At 34.1% G+C, this 18,986-nt stretch overlaps 1 protein-coding gene across 4 annotated transcripts in view; it reads left to right on the top strand.

Annotated features, from left to right (window-relative positions):
- The window catches only part of LOC136034604 (uncharacterized), a 130,378-nt gene that overhangs the window by 62,456 nt on the left and 48,936 nt on the right, over positions 1 to 18,986 (top strand). For all 4 annotated transcript variants that reach the window (XM_065715879.1, XM_065715878.1, XM_065715881.1 and 1 more), the window contains exons 14-17: positions 9,966 to 10,239; positions 14,287 to 14,481; positions 16,859 to 17,198; positions 18,352 to 18,674. In XM_065715879.1, coding sequence (XP_065571951.1) covers positions 9,966 to 10,239; positions 14,287 to 14,481; positions 16,859 to 17,198; positions 18,352 to 18,674 — 1,132 coding nt within the window. The remainder of the gene's footprint in view (positions 1 to 9,965; positions 10,240 to 14,286; positions 14,482 to 16,858; positions 17,199 to 18,351; positions 18,675 to 18,986) is intronic.

Here is an 18,986-nt window from a genome sequence, read left to right as displayed (position 1 = left end):
GTGCGATGCACTAAAAAAGGACGACGGAAGGGAGATGAGTAGCTCTTACAATTTTTATCTTTGGACAGGGACACTGGAACTGGGCCCCAGGGAAGAGAATTAACATCATCTACTTTTGGTGCATGGGCAAAACTACAATATTTGTTATTACAAGCTAAAACTGGACAAAGCTTCATATGGTCAAAACTGCACTTAACGGAACCACACCTACCTGAAATAAAATTACGACATATATGTAAAAATGTGCACTGCTTACTAAATTTACAACGATTATGATTAAAATGTTTGCATATAACATTTTTTTTTGGAACTTTTTTGCTGGAACTTTGTTGATGCACTTGGTTGAAATTCACTGAGCTCATTTTTTTTAGTGTAATTTGCCTTAACTCTATTTTCGAAAACACTTTTTGGCTGGAGCTTGGTTGAAGAAAAAACGTGTTCAAATACACAATTGTCTCCTAATTAGCAAGAACCTGCCAAGATTATATTAGCAAATTTTAATTTATTATCAGAAGAGACAGTCTTATTATGCAGGCTATTCACCTTGTTAATGTCCACACGTTTTTGAGCATCTGTAATGTGGTAATCAAGGTTACCATTATAATTAGGCTGTATCAAGGGTGGATTGAGGTCAATGAAAATTTCCGAATTTGTGTCACTTGTTGTGACAGGTATCATTGGATTTAATCCTCTAAGTCCCTCATCAATATTCATTTGGTTTACGGACATTGCACTTTTTTTATGGTCAGAGATGAAAGTGTTATTAACCTCATTCAAAATGGAATTATATCCAGGTTGATTTGCTAGATCACTTTGGTGAATTGTCAAAAAATTGGAGATGAAAGTTAATGCATCCGTTATATTTTCTTGTAAAACCAAGATTTTGGTAATATCTGGTTTTAAGATAGGGGGTGTAGGGACAGTGTCCGTTTGAACTGATTTATCAATGCTACAGTCAATTGTTTGGCAAGATGCATTTGTTTTCCCTTCAGAATAGCCTCGACGCTGGGGAGGGACAAGGGAAATTGTAGGATCACACAAACTAGTGCCAGCCTTGTTAGAAACGGTTGGTTCTTCAGTCAATAGAGGAAACTGGCTGAGCGGAGTGTCTGGAAAATGTTTAGGGCTGCTGAGATCACTTAGAATGCTAAGAATCCTTCTTCTTCTTTCAACAGGGGTACGGGGTGGCCGAGAAGTTCTGGATGGGGGGATAGAAAGCACTGGAGAAGAAGGACAATTTACCTTAGACTTAGTAGAGCAATCTAGGCACATCCAAGAGTTATTCCAACTAGCGATTTCTATCCTAGCACACTTTTCAGTCCCTGCATGGAACCAAGAACTGCAATTAACACATTTGACTGCGTTTGAAGTAACCCGTAATCTGCATTCAGGACAAAATTGTTTTGATTTCGTCATTTAGTCTTGCAACACAGGTTTAAGCCTTACTTAATTGAAAGGTCTTAATATGTCTTAACAGGTCAGAGACTGAAGAGAGACAGAGACTGCTATATAGGTGTGTAAACTCAAATACCCCTCCCGATATTCCATTATGTAGATAAATAGGATCTCTTTTTCATAAATATCACACACATTGAAGTAAAATGAATTCTGATTGTGTTTGTCTTTTAAACAGTTTTTCCATTGACAATATTTAGTTCATCATTTTTGCGGACGAATTTAACTGCAATGGGAATTTTGTCTTTTTTTGCGGCTCCAAGATGTACAAATTCAGAAAAACCTAAAGGTTTAGCAACGTTAAATGTGTACCTGTCTTGAAATGCATTTCATCCTTTGTATGGGTATATTTTTTTTCATGGTCATTTTTGCTGATTTTTTTTTTCAGTCTCTTCCGCTCTAAGATCCCTGTTATTTTGTTCACTCATTGATTCAGAACAAGATTCTTTGTCACACTCACCTCAATTGATTCGAGGTTCAGCTTCTTCAGCTGAAATCTCAGTAGTATGTCTTTTCCTAGGCTCATTTACTCGAGTTAAGGCTCTTGTGTTTTTAGCTTTGGAAGTCGTTCCTGGCGTAAACTTTATCCAACCTCTTTTTCGAAGTAAATAACGAATGATTCTTTGGTTTATCTGCGATTTTAGCCAAGTAGTTTTGAACATTGCTTCGAAACATCCTATCCTTTTCTTTCCTCCATGTGAAGCAATTCTGGGCTATGTCTCATTGGCCTTGTTGTTTCCTGTGACAATTTCTTTGCCTTGGGGGATTTAGCCTTTTCTTTGTGTAAGCAGGAGGCTGTGTTACCAAACTTGACTGAATTTCTACTTTCAACTACGCCTTTATTGGCATGTTGATTTTTTGCTTTGTCTCTTGTTGGACATGCGTGCTCTTGCTCTGTTGATGCTCATATGCTCCTCCAATATTTATCTTTGCCATTCTTCTATATTTTGTCGCAAAATGACTTTTTGTTTAGCGTGAGATTTTCATCAGCAGTAACTGTGCTATTTTTGCTGTCACGACGGTCAAGCTTAGATTTTTTGGTTTTAGGATGATCGCATTTGTCAGGATTGTCCATTTTACGTTTACTTGCAGCACCAATGCTGAATTTATCTGGAGCACTTAAACCACTCATGACGGAACACTTTTTTTCTTCTGTAAATTAATGATAAAATATTTAATTCCAAAGCATGAATTTAAAAAAACACAAACTTTTCAGCTATTAAGCAAAAGTGACGCAATAAAACAATTTGTTAAAACCTCATAATGCATCAGCCTAATCAATTTTTGTTTGTTCAAGGTCATCACAGTTATTTAAGAAAAAATAGATTTTCCCATCATGTTTCCTCTTCTGGGGGTTTAATTTCTTCAGAAGCTGTGTAATAGCATGGCCTAGTTCCTCCTTAGTTTTCCCTTGAGTCTTCCGTCGAAATGCTGAAAACAACCCTGCTGAAGTCATTGGCTTTCGAGAAAGATACCTTACTAAAGTCTCTTCATTCAAACCTTCAGTAAACTGTCCCCTAGATGATAGACCTGGTGTGCCAGCTTCAGTCTTAATATGTTTTGATCGTGGCTGATAGCCTCCACGTGGCTTTTTTCTAGATTCTGATTTAGCCATCTCTGAAGGATGCGTTTCTGAATCTGCCTTTAATTCTTCTTTCACTTTTAATGGTGCATCTGCTCTGGCTGCTTTCTTTTCTGCTTTTCTTTTTTGCTGCTCTTCATATTTACTATCTTTATTTGATGAATCCGTAGCTTCTACTTTAAGTTTCTTCCTTTTTTCCTCGTCTTTTTTACTTTTATCTCTGGATTCTTTTTCCTCTTCTTCACTTTCATCTTTACTACTTTTATTTTCTTCGTCAGAATCTTCTTCAGAGGTAAGCATCTCCCTTAAACCAGGTTCATCGGCAACTCCTTTCAGCTCCAACTCCTCTTCCTCTGACTCACTTTCTTGGCTTGAAGACGACATATAATCTACTTCTGCTCCCTCATTATCACTATCTTCCTTGCTCTTCTCTCCTTCACTTCCGGAATCTTGTCTCCTTTTTATCTTTTTTCGTTTTCGGGGTCTCTTTCTCTCTTCATCACTTCCTTCAAAATTCTCATCCCCTTCTTCAGCATCAACATCAGACTCATCAATATCCGATTCATTAAATTTCAGAGCTCCACCTTTTGTCTTTTTCTTCTGTTCATCTTCATCCTTTAAACTTTCTTTAGATCTACCGGTAATCTTTTTATTCACCATCACTCCAAAGTAATTCAACATTTTGTCTCGCTTATCAAATTGCTCTTCTGCCTCCTTCTCATTCAAAGCGTGATAGCTTTGAATACGGATAAAATTATACCACTCCTTCACTGGATGTGCTTCAAAATTATTATTCTTACCAGGAGTTAGTACGTAGTAGGATGCGTTTTCAGTGATGCCACCTTGTCGGGTCCCCTTGTACTTTCTAGCAGTTTCCCCATTACCAACTGTCATAATCCAAGGCTGATCATCTGGTTTGTATTTTCTCAAATTAATTCCATACTTCTTCCTTCTTGCTTCTTCTCTTTCCTCCTTTCCAAATTCACTTCCAGCTCCAAATTTGGGCATATCATCGTCCAATGTTTTGTACTCTCTCATGTTATTTTCTCTTTTCATTTTTATACTCAGATCTGGCCACTTCTCAAAATCTATGTTTGAATCACCATGGAACTTCATAATACTATGAGCATTGTGTGTTTTAGGTATGGTTATGAAGTATTCCTTCACTACTGGTTGAGTCATGATTAGGCCTAACGGAATACTCTTTAGTCTTCTTTTGTTGACTTTTGTAACGTTGTTGAGACTTTTTCGATTCATGGCTTCTTAGCTGTTCATTTCTTTTGTCAGACATTTTTTGTCAAAAAGCAGATCCATTATTGCTAAGGAACTTGAAAAATTTTTGCATTTTGTTTAACAACTTTGAACTGAGAGATGAATTAAAATCATTTTATTTAAATTTTTCAGGAATTATTAAGTATATGTGACGTCATGAAAAATTTAGAGCTAATTGTGACTAGTATAAAAAAAAAGCAAATGATGCTCTTAGAATATGCTTTGAAGTCATATTTCAGCTACTTATTATTAAAAAAAAATTTTGTGGTTCAGAAGTATAGGTTTTGGACTAGACTTAAAAAAAAAATATTTGGTGCTATATTTTCCAGTGTTAGGGTTAGATCTTTTGTAGCTTACTGCAACATCAGTTTGGCTGTTACTGCAGACCAGAGAATTGTATTTATGCACTCCATTTAATTAAAGCTTCCCCAGTACGAACCCCAGTTATAACTGACGTCATAGTTTTACTTTTAACGTCATTTAAGGTTGTAAGCTACGATTGTAAGCTATTTAATTCATCACTTTGTATACAAATATTCATTTTTTTAAACTTATTTTATTTTTTGTGTTGTGTTATTTACAAAAACAAAAGGTATAGGATTTTCCTACAAAATAAGCCCTTAAACAGCACTCTATGATGTTCCAGTGTTCCACTGGCAGTGATGTCCATCTTGTTTTTATCCCTTCCTTTTTATCTGTCGCCGCCATTTTTTTGTTTCTCTCAAAACCGAGGAGTACATTAGCTGATGAACTTCATATAGAAGGGATGATCTTATAATCTTTGGAGGGGGCTCAGTTGATTGGAAATCGGAATTTCTAGTGCCCTTTTAAGAGTCAGAAAGAATCTGAGGGCAACTAGCCCCTCCACGACCTTTCTTTCCAAAATGTATCTGATAAAATTCTGAGATAATCATTTCGTTAAAAATAGTTCAAAAATTAAATAACAATATTTGCAGGTCCCATAAGGGTTATGTACCCTTATGGCCCGGGGGTACATATGGTTTTTATGGAAGGGGTGCTCATATAAACTTCAGAGGGGGGTCATTATGATTGAATATTGAAAGCTCTGGGTTAATTTTTAAGAGTTAAAAGATCAGAGGGCAACTAATCCCCCTCCCCCCAGACGCTCTTTTATTCAAACCTATTCGATACAAATTTTGCGATAACCATTTTGTTAAAATTAGTTCAAACATCAGATAACAAAAACTCTAGGGTCGAAATAGCCCCCCAGAGTCTGGACTAAGTCTTTAAAGTTGTGAAACCGGGGCATAAAATGTTTTTATGTAAGGGGTGGGGCTCATTTGTTAGGAAATTCAAAGTTCTAGCTACCTTTTATGAGTCAAAAATGGTTCTTTTTTGAACCAAACCGACTCACGTCAGGTTTGTCGACTGACGAAATTACAGACCGGGACAACGGGACACAAATGACGACCGAGAAATCGGGACACAGGGAATATAAATGACGACCGGGACACTCCTTTTCCTTTTAGTTTTTTTTTATAGTTTTTTACCTTTTTTTGTTTTTTTTATTTTTTCTTCTTTTTTAAGTTTTCTTTTTCTTCTTTATTTTTAATTTCTTATTTTTTTACCTTTTTTTCTTTTTTAGTTTTTTCTTTTTTAGTTTTTTTCTTCTTTTCTTTTCTTAATTATTTTTTAGTCTTTTCTGTTTTTAGTTTTTTTATTTTTTTTTATTTTTTTTCTTTTTCTTTTTTTAGTTTTTTTCTTTTTTAGTTCTTTTTCTTTTTTAGGTTTTCTTTTTTATTTTTTTTTATTTTTTAGTTTTTTTCTTTTTTATATTTTCTTTTTTAGTTTTGTTCTTTTTCTTTCTTTTCTTTTTTGATTTTGTTGTTCAGTTTCGTTTTTTTACTATTTGTATTTTTTTAGTTTTTTTTTGTTTTTTTATTTTTTTTTTAGTTTTTTTCTTCTTTTTTTAGTTTTCTTTTTCTTTTTTTAGTTATCCTTTTATAGTTTTGGGTTTTTTTAGTTTTTTTCTTTTCTAGTTTTTTTTTTAGTTTTCTTTTTTAGTTTTTTTTATTTTTATTAATTTTAATTTTTTAGTTTTCCTTTAGTTTTTTCTTTTTTAGTTTTTCTTTTTTAGTTTTTCTTTTTTTATTTCATTTTCTGTTTTAGTTTTTTCCTTTTTTCTAGTTTTTTAGCTTTTTCAGTTTTTTTAGATTTTTTCTTTTTAGTTTTTTTTAGTTTTTTATCTTTTTTAGTTTTCTTATTCTTCTTTATTTTCTAGTTTTTTCCTTTTTATATAAGATAGTGTAACAGACGGACAGACAGATCTAAATGCATGACGGACATACATTTATCTATATATATAAAAATAAGTTGTTGGTCTGTCTGTTGACTGACGTCATGTTTGTGTGTCGACTGACGTCATGTTTTCGACTGACAAAATTACAGACCAGGACACCGGGACACAAATGACGACCGGGACACAGGGAATATAAATGACGACCAGGACACTCAAAGAGAAATTACAGACTGGGACACTAGGACACAAATGACGAACGGGACACAGGGACTATAAATGACGACCGGGACACAGGGACACAACTACAGCGGGGACGCCGGGGGGCATAGGGGGGATATATAAATGACGACGGGACACAGGGAATGTTCGATTAGCAATCACCATCAACAAAGCTCAAGGGCAATCATTAGAATAATGAGGTATAGATCTGAATATGGATTGTTTTTACCATGGACAATTATATGTTGCATGTTCAAGAGTCGGTAAACCTGACGATCTATTTATATGCACACAAAATGGGACGGCGAAGAATTTTGTATATTCACAAGTTTTACGTAGTTAAAAACATTTTTATATATATATATATATATATATATATATATATATATATATATATATATATATATATATATATATATATATATATATATATGAAGTCGTTTGAGTAGTTCTTGTCCTTTATTTTCGTGTGTGTATATCTTTTGCTTGATATTGTTTCTTCTTTTTATTTATCCCACTAGCGTGCATTTTTGCATACCGAGGGTACTAATAAATTATTAACATTATATCTGTACATATTCAGTATGGTTGCTGAGGGGACAAAAACTCCCCTCTTATTGTTGAAATGACAGTTTATTTAGGTAAATCCTAAAACATGAGGTCGATCAAAATGGGATAAAACGCGTTTTTCACAATCCATTAAGAATGGAAGAGCTTATTGACGCAATTTCACTGTCAAACTTTGTCATTAATGTCTGTAAAATTTGACTTGGTAAGATAATCCCTGAAAAAAAACAAAATGAGGAAACAACGATTATACTAATGATAAAATGCCACTTTCCTCCATCACCAAGATCCTAAGCTTTCAATTAAATTTTGACGAAGAGTCTCTCACCATGAAAAAAAGACTGGTTAAGATTTTTGTATTTTCCTGCATTTTGGCCTATTTTTGGCCAAAATTAAAGTTCTCCGGCACAAAATGACACCACAAGACACTTTGGTTTAGTGTGATTTTTTTCTTACTTAAAACAAGTACTAAATATTTTATTCTCGTTTAGAATGAGTGTTATTCCAATATTCTTTTTGTTATAAAGAGTGTTAATACCACGGGTTGGGCATAAGCTTCCCTGGGGAAAAATTAAAACATAGAATACACTCTAGTGTAACCCATGCAGAAATCTGATTTCCCTTCTTGACCGAGGTGAGGGAATGTAAACCTTTCATTAAGGGTCTTCAACAATGATTATTCTAAATGGTTTACTTTTTTTTAGTTTATGTCATGTTTGTAAGGTCTCAGGCTCTTTTTGGAGATCCTTGTCTCGTAATGAAATATTATTTTGAAAATAGTGTTAGATAGGAATGTTTATTACTAGGCAGTTTCTTTACAAACTTTTTTTTTATCTTGACAGCTACGGGCTGTGGTTCACTCCATACAAGGCTATAGTTACTGCAACCAGGAAAGCCTCTTTCCCATGTGTCCCGATATGCTCAAAATAGCTTTTATCGATATTCGCGTTTTTCTTTGCGTAATTTGCAATTTGTTACATGTGTGATAACTGAATCATTGATGAAGGAAATTAAATACAATTTTTTTTTAAAGTATTTATGAGAGTTAAAAGTTTTTACTAGGAAAACGACGATTGGCACATTAGAATTTTATTTGTTCCTTGTTTTTGTTCATTTCTGAAAATTATAATTTATTCTTGCTGATTAATATCAACCGGAAAGTGGTGACGAGATCCTCCTCCAGATTTGAAATATTAAACTAATTCCTTACCGGAAAGTGGTGACGAGATCCTCCTCCAGATTTGAAATATCAAAATAATTCCTTGTTCCAATCTTTCACCTTGGACATTTTGGTTACCGTTAATGACAGCTTGCTGTTTACTGTGTCTGGTTACCATTACTTTCGCTGTTCAGAAAGTACAGTATGTAGTTCGAAATAAAAATGGCGAGAAAGACTATACCGAATATTAGAAAGTTCCAAGGTTGGACCAATTAAATTTTGGTAGCTTACGCTAGAAATGGTTGAAGGATTAAACAGTCTCAAAATCACTTCTTTTCAACACCAATGTTGAAAAACTTAATCTAAACTGGAATGTGGTCCCTAATGATGACTTTTTACCAGCAATCCTAATTGTGGCCTTCTTTTTTTATCCTTTTTCATTGATTACCCAAGTGATAGAATCGTACTTTAAAGGTAATTTTCGACCCAACACTTGTTTGTGTGGAAGTTCGTATTCAGGGTGGGGGGTTAGGGGTTTTGATCCCCCCCCCCCCCGCAACCCAAAAAAAATGTTTGTCCAACTCATAAAAACGCAACAAAAATGAATGTAAACGAAGTTTTGATCCGTTTCATGAAGTAGTTTTTAATCCCCCCACCTGATAAAAAAATTACCACCCCCCTCCCCCTACAAAATCCTAGATGCGGCCCTCTATGTGGGTTATTCAGCGAAACTTGTTCGTGCAGTTACAAATTTCCCTGCATAATTAAAGTTTGCGGCATGAATATCCTCTGGTGGCTAACTGGTCTGCTAGAAAAGAATTAATGTGGCATTAATAAAATAAAAGTTCCAGCTATTTCTCCTTGTTTCGTGTTGCTATTCTATCATCATCATTTGAAAGGACAGTTGTTTTTACTCGCTGAAAGGCAAAATAGATGGAGTTGCAAAAACAGTGCTATTTCTTTTATATGACACCTTTCTGAAAAAAATGTCTTGCCTTTACCCCCCTCCATAAAAAAAGATTCGTGACTCCTTGGTTATGGGACTTGGGTTCTTAAGAACATAGTTTAAATAAATTTTGTCTCAGTGTATATTGTATTCGCTCATAAAACTTAAAAAAGGAGTTAGATAATATCCCCCCAGCTACTTGCCTCAGCTACCTGACCCTGCTCCAAAGTTAACTGCCATTAGACTCCACCTTGCCCCCTCCCAGCTGAAATTTAGAATATTTAAAATCTTGTCAAAACTAAGACAGGCCACTATAAGCTTTGCTTTGGGCCATTTGTTTCTTTTGTTTTGTTTATTTATATTAATAAACCCATCTTTCTCTCTCTATGATTCAAGCATCCACAAAAATATTTCAGTTTTATTTAGTATGCCTTTGTCTTTATGGTACCATACGGCCTTCCTTGTTTCTGTTTTGGTGATCTGATTCTCTTACTTCTTATTTTAGCCGAAGTACTAACTCAGGCAACGATGAAATAGCACAAAACAGTAGTGAAACAATTCTAGTGCTAGAAAATTTGCAATTCAATAAGTTTAGAATGAATGACAAGTTTGCTGGGTGTGACTTGGCCCATGTTCGTGTGGCCCTAAAGGCCCTGGCACATTATCATGCGTCGACGTCTGCACTTATGAGAGAATCAACTACTCCCCCCAAAAATTTGTCTTGGTTGACTATGGAAGGAATAGACATGAAGATGGACATGGGAGAAATTCTCAAGAAGGTACAGACTATATTTTGAAAACCGAACGAATGTGGGATCCGTCCCCCTATTCTCCCATATTATTGGTACAAGACCAAAAACTTTCTCTTTTATATTATTAAGGAAAACAATTTTAAAGGAATGATATGTGTTTAATCATTCATGTTAAAAAAGAAGTACTGAGTGTTTCCGTTCCAATGTTATTTTGTTATGGTCGGAAACATATTATTATTGCAAAATAGTCTATGTGTTCAATAATCAACGTTCATATTAATAAAGATAAGAGGAAATTAGTTCAGTAAAGACAATACAAAATTTCTTGGTAAAGGGAAAGGGAATATCAATCTGGTAAGAATTACAATTGCTATTTACACTAAACAGTTTGTGATGCTAAACCCGTGCATATGTGCCACCTTCTTCAAATCTTCAGTCCTTGCTCCTTTCCACGAAGTTCCCACGTCTTTGAAATCTTTTTGTACCACTTACTTTTACACCCCATTCCATTACGGACGCTTTTCTTTTTTTTTTTTTTTAGTCCCATCTGGATTGACAATTAACCTCTTATTTTTTATTATTATCAGCCTCTTGTTTTCATATTTATCTTTTATTCTTTTTCATCCTTGAAGTGAAGAGAAAATATCTTTTCTCATATATCCAAAGTATATTTAGTATCAAATAGTGTAGATGCAAATAGCCATTAAAATGTATTTAATTTAAATCACTTTGAGAGATAGGCATTTTTATTATTAGGCTATTATTAGTCTTACTATTAGCCTATCAACCTTCATCCATAAGACTTGACATAACCATCTTAACCATTCCTTGATTAAAGACCTAGATAGTGGGTTCGATCCTAATTTTCACAAAGCATATTGTTCTACGTTGGCTGTGGGGCCGGGTAACTGCCACATATATTTAATACTTATATATTTTAGTCCATCTTCAATTTGAAAGTGGTGCCTGCCTGCTTGCCTGCTAGAACGGAGCTTTCCACTCAAAAGCAGAAACATGGTTTGATGAAACGAAAGCTTGGCTGCACAGCTTCAGATACTCCTCTCTGACATAGGCTATATAACTCCACTTCACTTCGCACACCATAGGCTCTGGCTCGTGGACAAGCAAAAACAATCCTTTTTTACCCCAGGCAAGAGTTCTGCGGACCTTTCCAAAATGTAATGCCATATTCATCAATCCGGCCTGAGGTCCACACTTTCCGTAAAAACCGCACAGGTTAAACCCTTACCAGTTTCCAGGAATAAGCTGAGATTGGCGGCATTGAAAAAAAAAAAACAAAAACGGGACAAAACCTAAGTGTTGCTCTCTCAACACAATTAAATAAACAAGCATAGCAAACAAACATGCAATAGGTACTAATATAAATGAATAAATAAATCTTAAAATGGGTGAAATTGAAGTTGAATATGCAGATCAAGTTTGAAACGAACAAAAATCTCTACAAACAAGAGTTTGGGTTTTGCCTCCTTCTTTCTGCTAAAAGTCTAAAACCAAAGGCGTCATTGGGGCTTTACTGAAAACAAATTATATTAAAAATATTTTCTTATGTGCTTATTACAACATTGAAAATAAACATAAAAATTAATCTAAAATTAAATTTCGCACTGATGAGCTTTCAGTAATTAGTATCATCATATATCAAATATTCATTTCAATTTTATTAGTTCTTTGTACGACTGTTCAAGACAAATACAGATTCATTGCAAAAAGAGTTTGGATACTGCCCCCCTCCCTAACTGTAACAGTCTAAAGCCCACTATAACGTTGGTCCTTCACTGAAAACTATTTATATTGCGGATATTTTCTTTTCCAGTTATTGGAGCATTGAAAACTAAAATAAAATTACATTGAGATAAAATATTGAACTGATGATGTTTCAACAGTTAATAGCATTATGTATCGAACATTCAGTTTGATTTCATGTGTATTGTTCAAGACTGTTTAAGATACATATAGTTTTCATTAAAGCGCCATTGACGCAATTTTACTCGTTTTAAGATTTATCTATTCATGTATATTTGTACCTGTTGGATTTTTTTTTATGACTGTTTAGTTAATATCTGTTCGTTTTGGGTTTCATTTATTCTTTCATAGGAATTTCTGGTCGTTTTGAGTTTGAGTTATTGCAGGCTTCTATTTCTTCTGATCTTGAATTTAATATGACCTTTACTTTTCTTTGGAAAACTTCTTTTTGTAAAGTTTTTTTTTAATCATTCATAATAAACTTCCAAATTACTGCAACATTGTTGGCTCCCGGATGTGGAGTTGAAATATTCGATTTTTTCTATTGTTAAATATTCGTTGTTTGTTTTTATTTTCTTTGTCACTGCTTTGTTTAAATTAAACCCATTTTTCTCGCTTAATTTTTCGTAAATGAAAAGCAGTGTCGCTTAGGAAATTAAATGGTCTGAAATCTAATGGGCTTCCATGATCCATTTTGACGCCACTAGGGCAAGTCCTCTGGCATTAAGTTGCCGCAGAAAAACTCTAACGCGCAACGGATTCTACGTGGTCTGCCCTTTCTGATCTCGGATAACCAGTAGGGATACGAGAAGTATACTTCGCTCAGTATGCTTGTGTCACACTAATTGGCCTCACCCGCCACTGTTTGCGCCACATCAAGCTGAAAAATCGTATGAATATCTCCAGTGGCACACGACTCCCCCTGTAACCAAACTCTCCCTATAGTCAAATAACCTATCTCATTCTAGGCTAAAAAAAAGTAAGTCAAAAGTTGAAAGAAAAAGCTTACTTTTTTTCAATTCAAGTTGTCTAAAAGGACTAAAAATAAAAATTAACCGCGATGCGAAACATAAATACTAGCCAATCCCAGCCCTCGTAGGGTGTCAAGTAAAGCTATAAGTCTTCCTTGAATGAACAAACTCATTCTCCCTCTCACCCTCGGCGAATGTCAGCCAAGTATGAAGTCCAAAAATGCATTTTTACCAGGGATGAGGTATATTAACTACGCAAGTACTGTTGCCTAATGGTCTAAAAATACATTTTTACCAGGGATGAGTCGTCATAACTAAGATGGGATGGCATTTTGCACATTACCGTTTTGTAGGATCACCTGACCATGAATGTCGTGTACAATTTCAAGCTTTTGACTGAGTTTAAATAGCAGTATCGCCGCAAGGAATTTGAAGAGCCGATCCGAGACGTTAGCCTACTTCATCGCCCTGCAATTTTCTTTCTTTTTGTATCCCTCAAGGAACCACTGGGAGATCACCAGCTTTAGAACAGCAATGGAGCGATAGTAATTGTGAGCAATTTGACTTCGAATCCAACTGGTATCTTTTTCTGATGATGGTGCAAAAATACTTGCTCACAAAATATGTATTAAATGCGAAAATTCTGTAGAAAAATTGTATATTCTAGGGTTTGGTTTACTTCAAATAAAAAGAGTTATGTCTGATTTACATTAAGCATAAATCATTAAAAAAAAAACTTCCTTAAATCCTTGAAAAAAAAATGCTCCATTTCTAATTGAGGCAAAAACTGTCGCTAACAATAAGGACTGTTAAAAAAAATATTTATAAATACCCCATTTTAACTATACTGTATAATTAGAAAACTCGATGCATGTCAATTGGTTTTGGACATGAACATATTTCACTAATTTGAAATAAAAATGGAAAGGAAATTTTCCTGTAATTTTCATGAAAATGTTTGGTTCGTATTCGTGTAAATAGACATCTTGCTAGCAGGAATGATAATTTTCAAGGGGAAGAAAAAAGAATATATCGTGTCATAAATCTTAAAAAAAGAGAAGATGCTATAAGTTTTGTCCTAAATGCACCATAAAAATTAATCATTATATCCTGTGTGTCATTACGTGTTGCTGAAAAAAAATAATGCAAATCTAAATTTTTATATTTCTACCGGGGAACATAAGTTAAGTCTTTTACGTGTTTTGCTAGAAATTTTCTCAGCTAATCTATTTAAATTAATAATATATTATATAAAATCTTTATATTATGTATTGTTACTTGTATTCTATATATTCATAGTATTTATATTTAATTTTTTTATCTTACTTATACTTTTTAGATGCTACCAACCAGGATTGAATTACTGAAGACTCTAGGTGAAGGGGAATTCGCTTGTAAGCTTGAAAAGTGCTTGCCAGTCATAGTTGAATCTTTCAATCCCCTTAATGCTGGGACACATGGACCAATGGAGGTTATTTTGCATGGAGACTTCTGGAATAACAATATGCTGTTTAAATACTCAAAAGATAACGAGGTATAATATTTCATGCGTCCAAAAGCCAAAAAAAGTCTTATGGAAAATTGTCAAATATTTTAAGAGATATTAGGAGGTAAAATTAAAATCTAGTTAGACTAATTTTACTAGTACGCCTATCATTCATATATGTAACGAAACAGCCTGTAATCTCTTTATTTAACACGAATGTGCAAATAATTAACTTATTACATTGTTTTTGTGTAAGAGGACTTAATAACAGGATTTTTCTTTGTAGTAAACCTCCACATTAATTGTTAGCTAGATTTCGTCACGTAGGCACGCTTTAGGCTAGACGTCGACATGTCGATAGCTTTCATTCAACACGTATTATTTTGTTTCTAATGACAATGATCGACAGCCAAATCTTTAATAAAATTTTTTCTTCGGGATTCCGAATTCAGCCAATCGGGAAATTTGTACGGTCACCACCTTTTTTCCTTAGTGGTTGTATTTCTAGCTTGAAAAGAGCGATTTCTATAACTTCTTATTTTAGCTGGTAAAGTCTTATTATGAAAGGTCGAGCTAATGACTATAATTCAATATCAATAATTCAATATCACTAGCCCTGGAAGTTACTAGATGTTCGCTTCTAGAATTTCATGTGAAAATCACTCAAATATGTTTTACGAGACTGTGCACATGAAAACAGGCATGTTTTTTTACTAGCTGATTTTTTTTTGGCACTCTTAAGTGGTCCAAAAGTGATTTTAGTTTTCTCTCTCTTAGTTTTACAATTGTCTTTTCCAAATTTTTCTTGTAACGCAAAAGGATCTGTATTTTTTTTTTCGTCTTTTTTCTCGTATTTTTATTTTTTGTGACAGGGGACCAAGCTACTGGGTGAAAATAAAAATAGTTTTTACTTTGTTTCGCAAATAGCTATAATTTTATTTTATTTTTTCGTCAAACGATTTTACATTTTATACTGACAAATTATTCTTTATTATTTTGACCATCAAATTATAAAATGGCTATTACTCCGTTCCCCGAAAAGTAGAAGAAACAATTCAAAGAGGCGGAGCCAATTCACCAGTGTCTCTCCTAAGTATCTGTGACGTAATTAATATGAAAGTGCTCTTTTTCCAAGATTAAGGCCCTGAACGAATTTTCTTAAAACTATTGCCCAGATTGATCTTTTTTTTTTTTCGCCCGAAAATGGTAGTATGCCAATTTTCAGAAAAAAACTATAGTGCTGTTTTCGAGAAAAAATTACATATATAAATATAATAGTTGCTCATTTAATAAGAAAGATCTTTAATAGTCTCTACAATTTTATTATTTTTGCTCTTTCCCTTTGTTGATATTTTTATATTTCTTACTTCCAGAATTTGTTTTTTAACTTTGTCTTTTTTTTCAAACTCTTAGCTATCTGTCATACTAACACATAATGTATAGTATACGTAGAATTAGATATCATCAAAACAGCAGTAAAGTTACTTCAATTTAAAAATGTCAATGAAAGTTGCTACAGGAATTTGTGTTTTACTTTGAATAAAATTTTACTTTCAGTTGATTGTTTTTAGAGTAAAAATAAGTGCCCCCTTACGGGACTGTTGGAAAGTTTCTAATGAGGACTCTAAACAATTTCATTTGCTTCAGCTTTTAAGGGCAGTGAACAAACAATGTGCCAAAAGCTAATTTGGAAAATGTTCTTAATAAAGGATATTATATAAGGATATCCTTAATATCCTTAACAAGTTTTGGGTTGTTAGCACCCAAACCTTGGAGTGAATTATCGTAGAAATTTTAATAAGGCATCTTATTAATACACAAATTTGAACAAATACTTCGCAATGAGGGAGCACTGATGGCAATTTCAAATTTCAAATATTACATCGTGTAAAATGTTGCTTTTTTAGATCTGACTGGAAAAAACAGTATGTTTAGTTCAAAATTCTTTCTTTTTGTAAAAATTCATGAGTATTTTTCGTTTAGACAACATTTTTTATTCAGTAAATACTTGGTCTTTTTTTACGGCTAGCTCAATCATTATTTTTTTACGAGCTCCGCGTGGGATCCATCACCAGAAAATAATATTACCCTGTTTTACACTGGGTCTCTGAATCTCCTTAATCAAAGTCGAGGGCATAACAGGATGTTGCACTACCAAATACCAATTGATGCGTGCATATGTAAGGTCAGGTATGGTTTAGAATTGTCTTCTACTAGCATATTTTGTCACTTTTTCTAAGAAGCTGGCTTGCCTTATGTCACAGATTGTCAAATTGACTGGGCAAATCTGTTGATATATAGCTCACTTTTGCTACGCCGAGGAGGAAGTTTCTAGGACATACCACTATAGAAAAGCTTTGTTTAGTACTGAACATTAATACAACCTATTATTTGAGAACCTCTCATTTTTTTTTTGTATTTTTAGCCTGAAGATATAAGAATTGTGGACTGGCAGATGCCTCGACTAGGACATCCAACTGCTGATATCGCGTACTATCTTTTTGCGAACACTACTTCAGACTTCAGAACAGAACATCAAGCTACAGTATTAAAGGAATATTTCGATGAATACGTCTCGAGCCTTTCTTTGCTAGGTCACACCCTTGGGGGTTATCACTTCGATTTATTTATGAAAGACTGGAGAGAAAACTTGATATTTGGAACAGTGTTAGCACTTATTGCACTGCCATTCATTTTGATGAAAAAAGAAGATGCTTCAGAATTTCAAGAACAAATGGAGAGCATTGAGATGAACGCTGCGGATTGTAAGTTCTTCTAGCACTCATTTTTCTTTTTCTTTTTTCTCTCTTTCTCTTTTTTTTTCCAAGCAAAATTGAGAAGTGATGCTTCAGGATTTCAAGAAAAATATAGAGCATTGAGATGAACGCTGCGGATTGTAAGTTCTTCTGAAACAGAATAACTTCACAAGGAAATTTACAACGAAGACAAAAGCTAATCATTTAAGCATATCAATTACACTTTCGCAGTTATGTTCTTCTGGAAAGTTTACTATGCAACCTTCCTGCCCTTCCTCGGTCTTAGCGTGTCAACAAAAAAGGAAAAATTTTCTATTATTTCATAGCTGATATTTAGTTTTATTCACCTATTGAGTTAAATGTTTGAAATCTGGTGTTTATGAATACGATGCAAAGTAGCTGAAAACCGTCAAAAATGGGAAAACTTTCTAAATTTTTAAGAAAGCTTAGAAAATTCTCTAAGAAAAGTTTCAGCAATATCATAATCCTGGCTCATGGAATAGATGAGTTGGAGGTCATGAAATCCAAGAGTATATCTTTTCCTTTTTGTGCAAGTTTAAGCTACAGGCTTATCCACAAATTGCTTGCTTCAGAGGTATATAAATTCTTGATATCCTGAAAAGTTTGAATTATGAAATTGAATCGAATTGAGTTACAAGAAACAGCTCCAAGTAAGATATTTGTAGCCTGTTTTTTGCTATTTCTGGGGTTCAACGGAAATAATGTGATTTGGCTGTATTTGTTATACCTGTAATTTTAGCGTAGAATGTATTTCATTGCATGGAAAACTCGGAAGGTTGTTCTTTTTTGTTTGTTTTTTTCGTTTTTTTGCAAAAAATGGAGTGTTTGAGCGTAAAGTTCTAGAAAGGCCAAATAGAAGTTATGTATTTTAGAAAGGGACTTTCGAAATAGGGAAACTACGTGGAACTAGGTTCATAATTATGGCTAGACTTGAAAATTCATGGATATGTTGAAAAAAAGGGGTTTTGAATTCCTTGGGTCTGTTGTACAGATATAAGATTATATCAGCTACAAATCTCGTGTTCGGTCAGTAACTAATGATCCAATTATGTGAAAGAAGTGAGTAAAATATGATTTAAGCTAAATTATTCTGTATCTTCAATTTTGTTTTCATCGTTTTCAATCGCTTGTACATTTTCAGCTGCAGAAGATCAGTTTGCAGAAGCAGCATCACAAATGATGGACAGTTCGCTCTCTTCAAGCATGTCAAAAAACCCTGTTATAAAAGATAGGGTGCTTGGTTTAGTCCGTGATGTACAAGCAACGGGGATTCTGGATGAAGCAATTTCTCGCTTGTCGGAGTCAAAAGAATGTCCATTCACCGAAGAATTTTGGGAAACTGTTTTTACGACTGAGTCAGATAAAACTATCTCGGACAGACTTCAGCGGATCGTAAACGGTGATTTGAAAACTGATGACAAAGAATATTATTTGGTGAAGCTCGAAAATGGCTATGAATATGAGGTAAATCATCAGTTTGGTTCGATTTTTCCTATACTGATTTGTACAGTATGTTGGACACTTAGAGGGATTCCAAAAATAGTATAGGCTTCAAGTAAACCTTACAACCTCTCTGTAAACTACCGCAATAAAAATCAGCCTTCTGGAAATACGTGTAGTTCATATTATCTGTGGCATTGAGCCAGTGTCACAGTGTGAGTAGCTATTTTCATTACATCCTGAATTATCTTGTTACGAATATCACAGCCTTGTGACGTTTTGGTCCAGAATCTTAACTCTGTGTCAGATGATGGTAGTATACTATAACTTTATTGA

The sequence above is a fragment of the Artemia franciscana genome, chromosome 13, assembly GCF_032884065.1.
Source record: "Artemia franciscana chromosome 13, ASM3288406v1, whole genome shotgun sequence".
Lineage (NCBI taxonomy): Eukaryota > Metazoa > Arthropoda > Branchiopoda > Anostraca > Artemiidae > Artemia > Artemia franciscana.
This window is presented reverse-complemented; position numbering and strand designations above follow the sequence as displayed.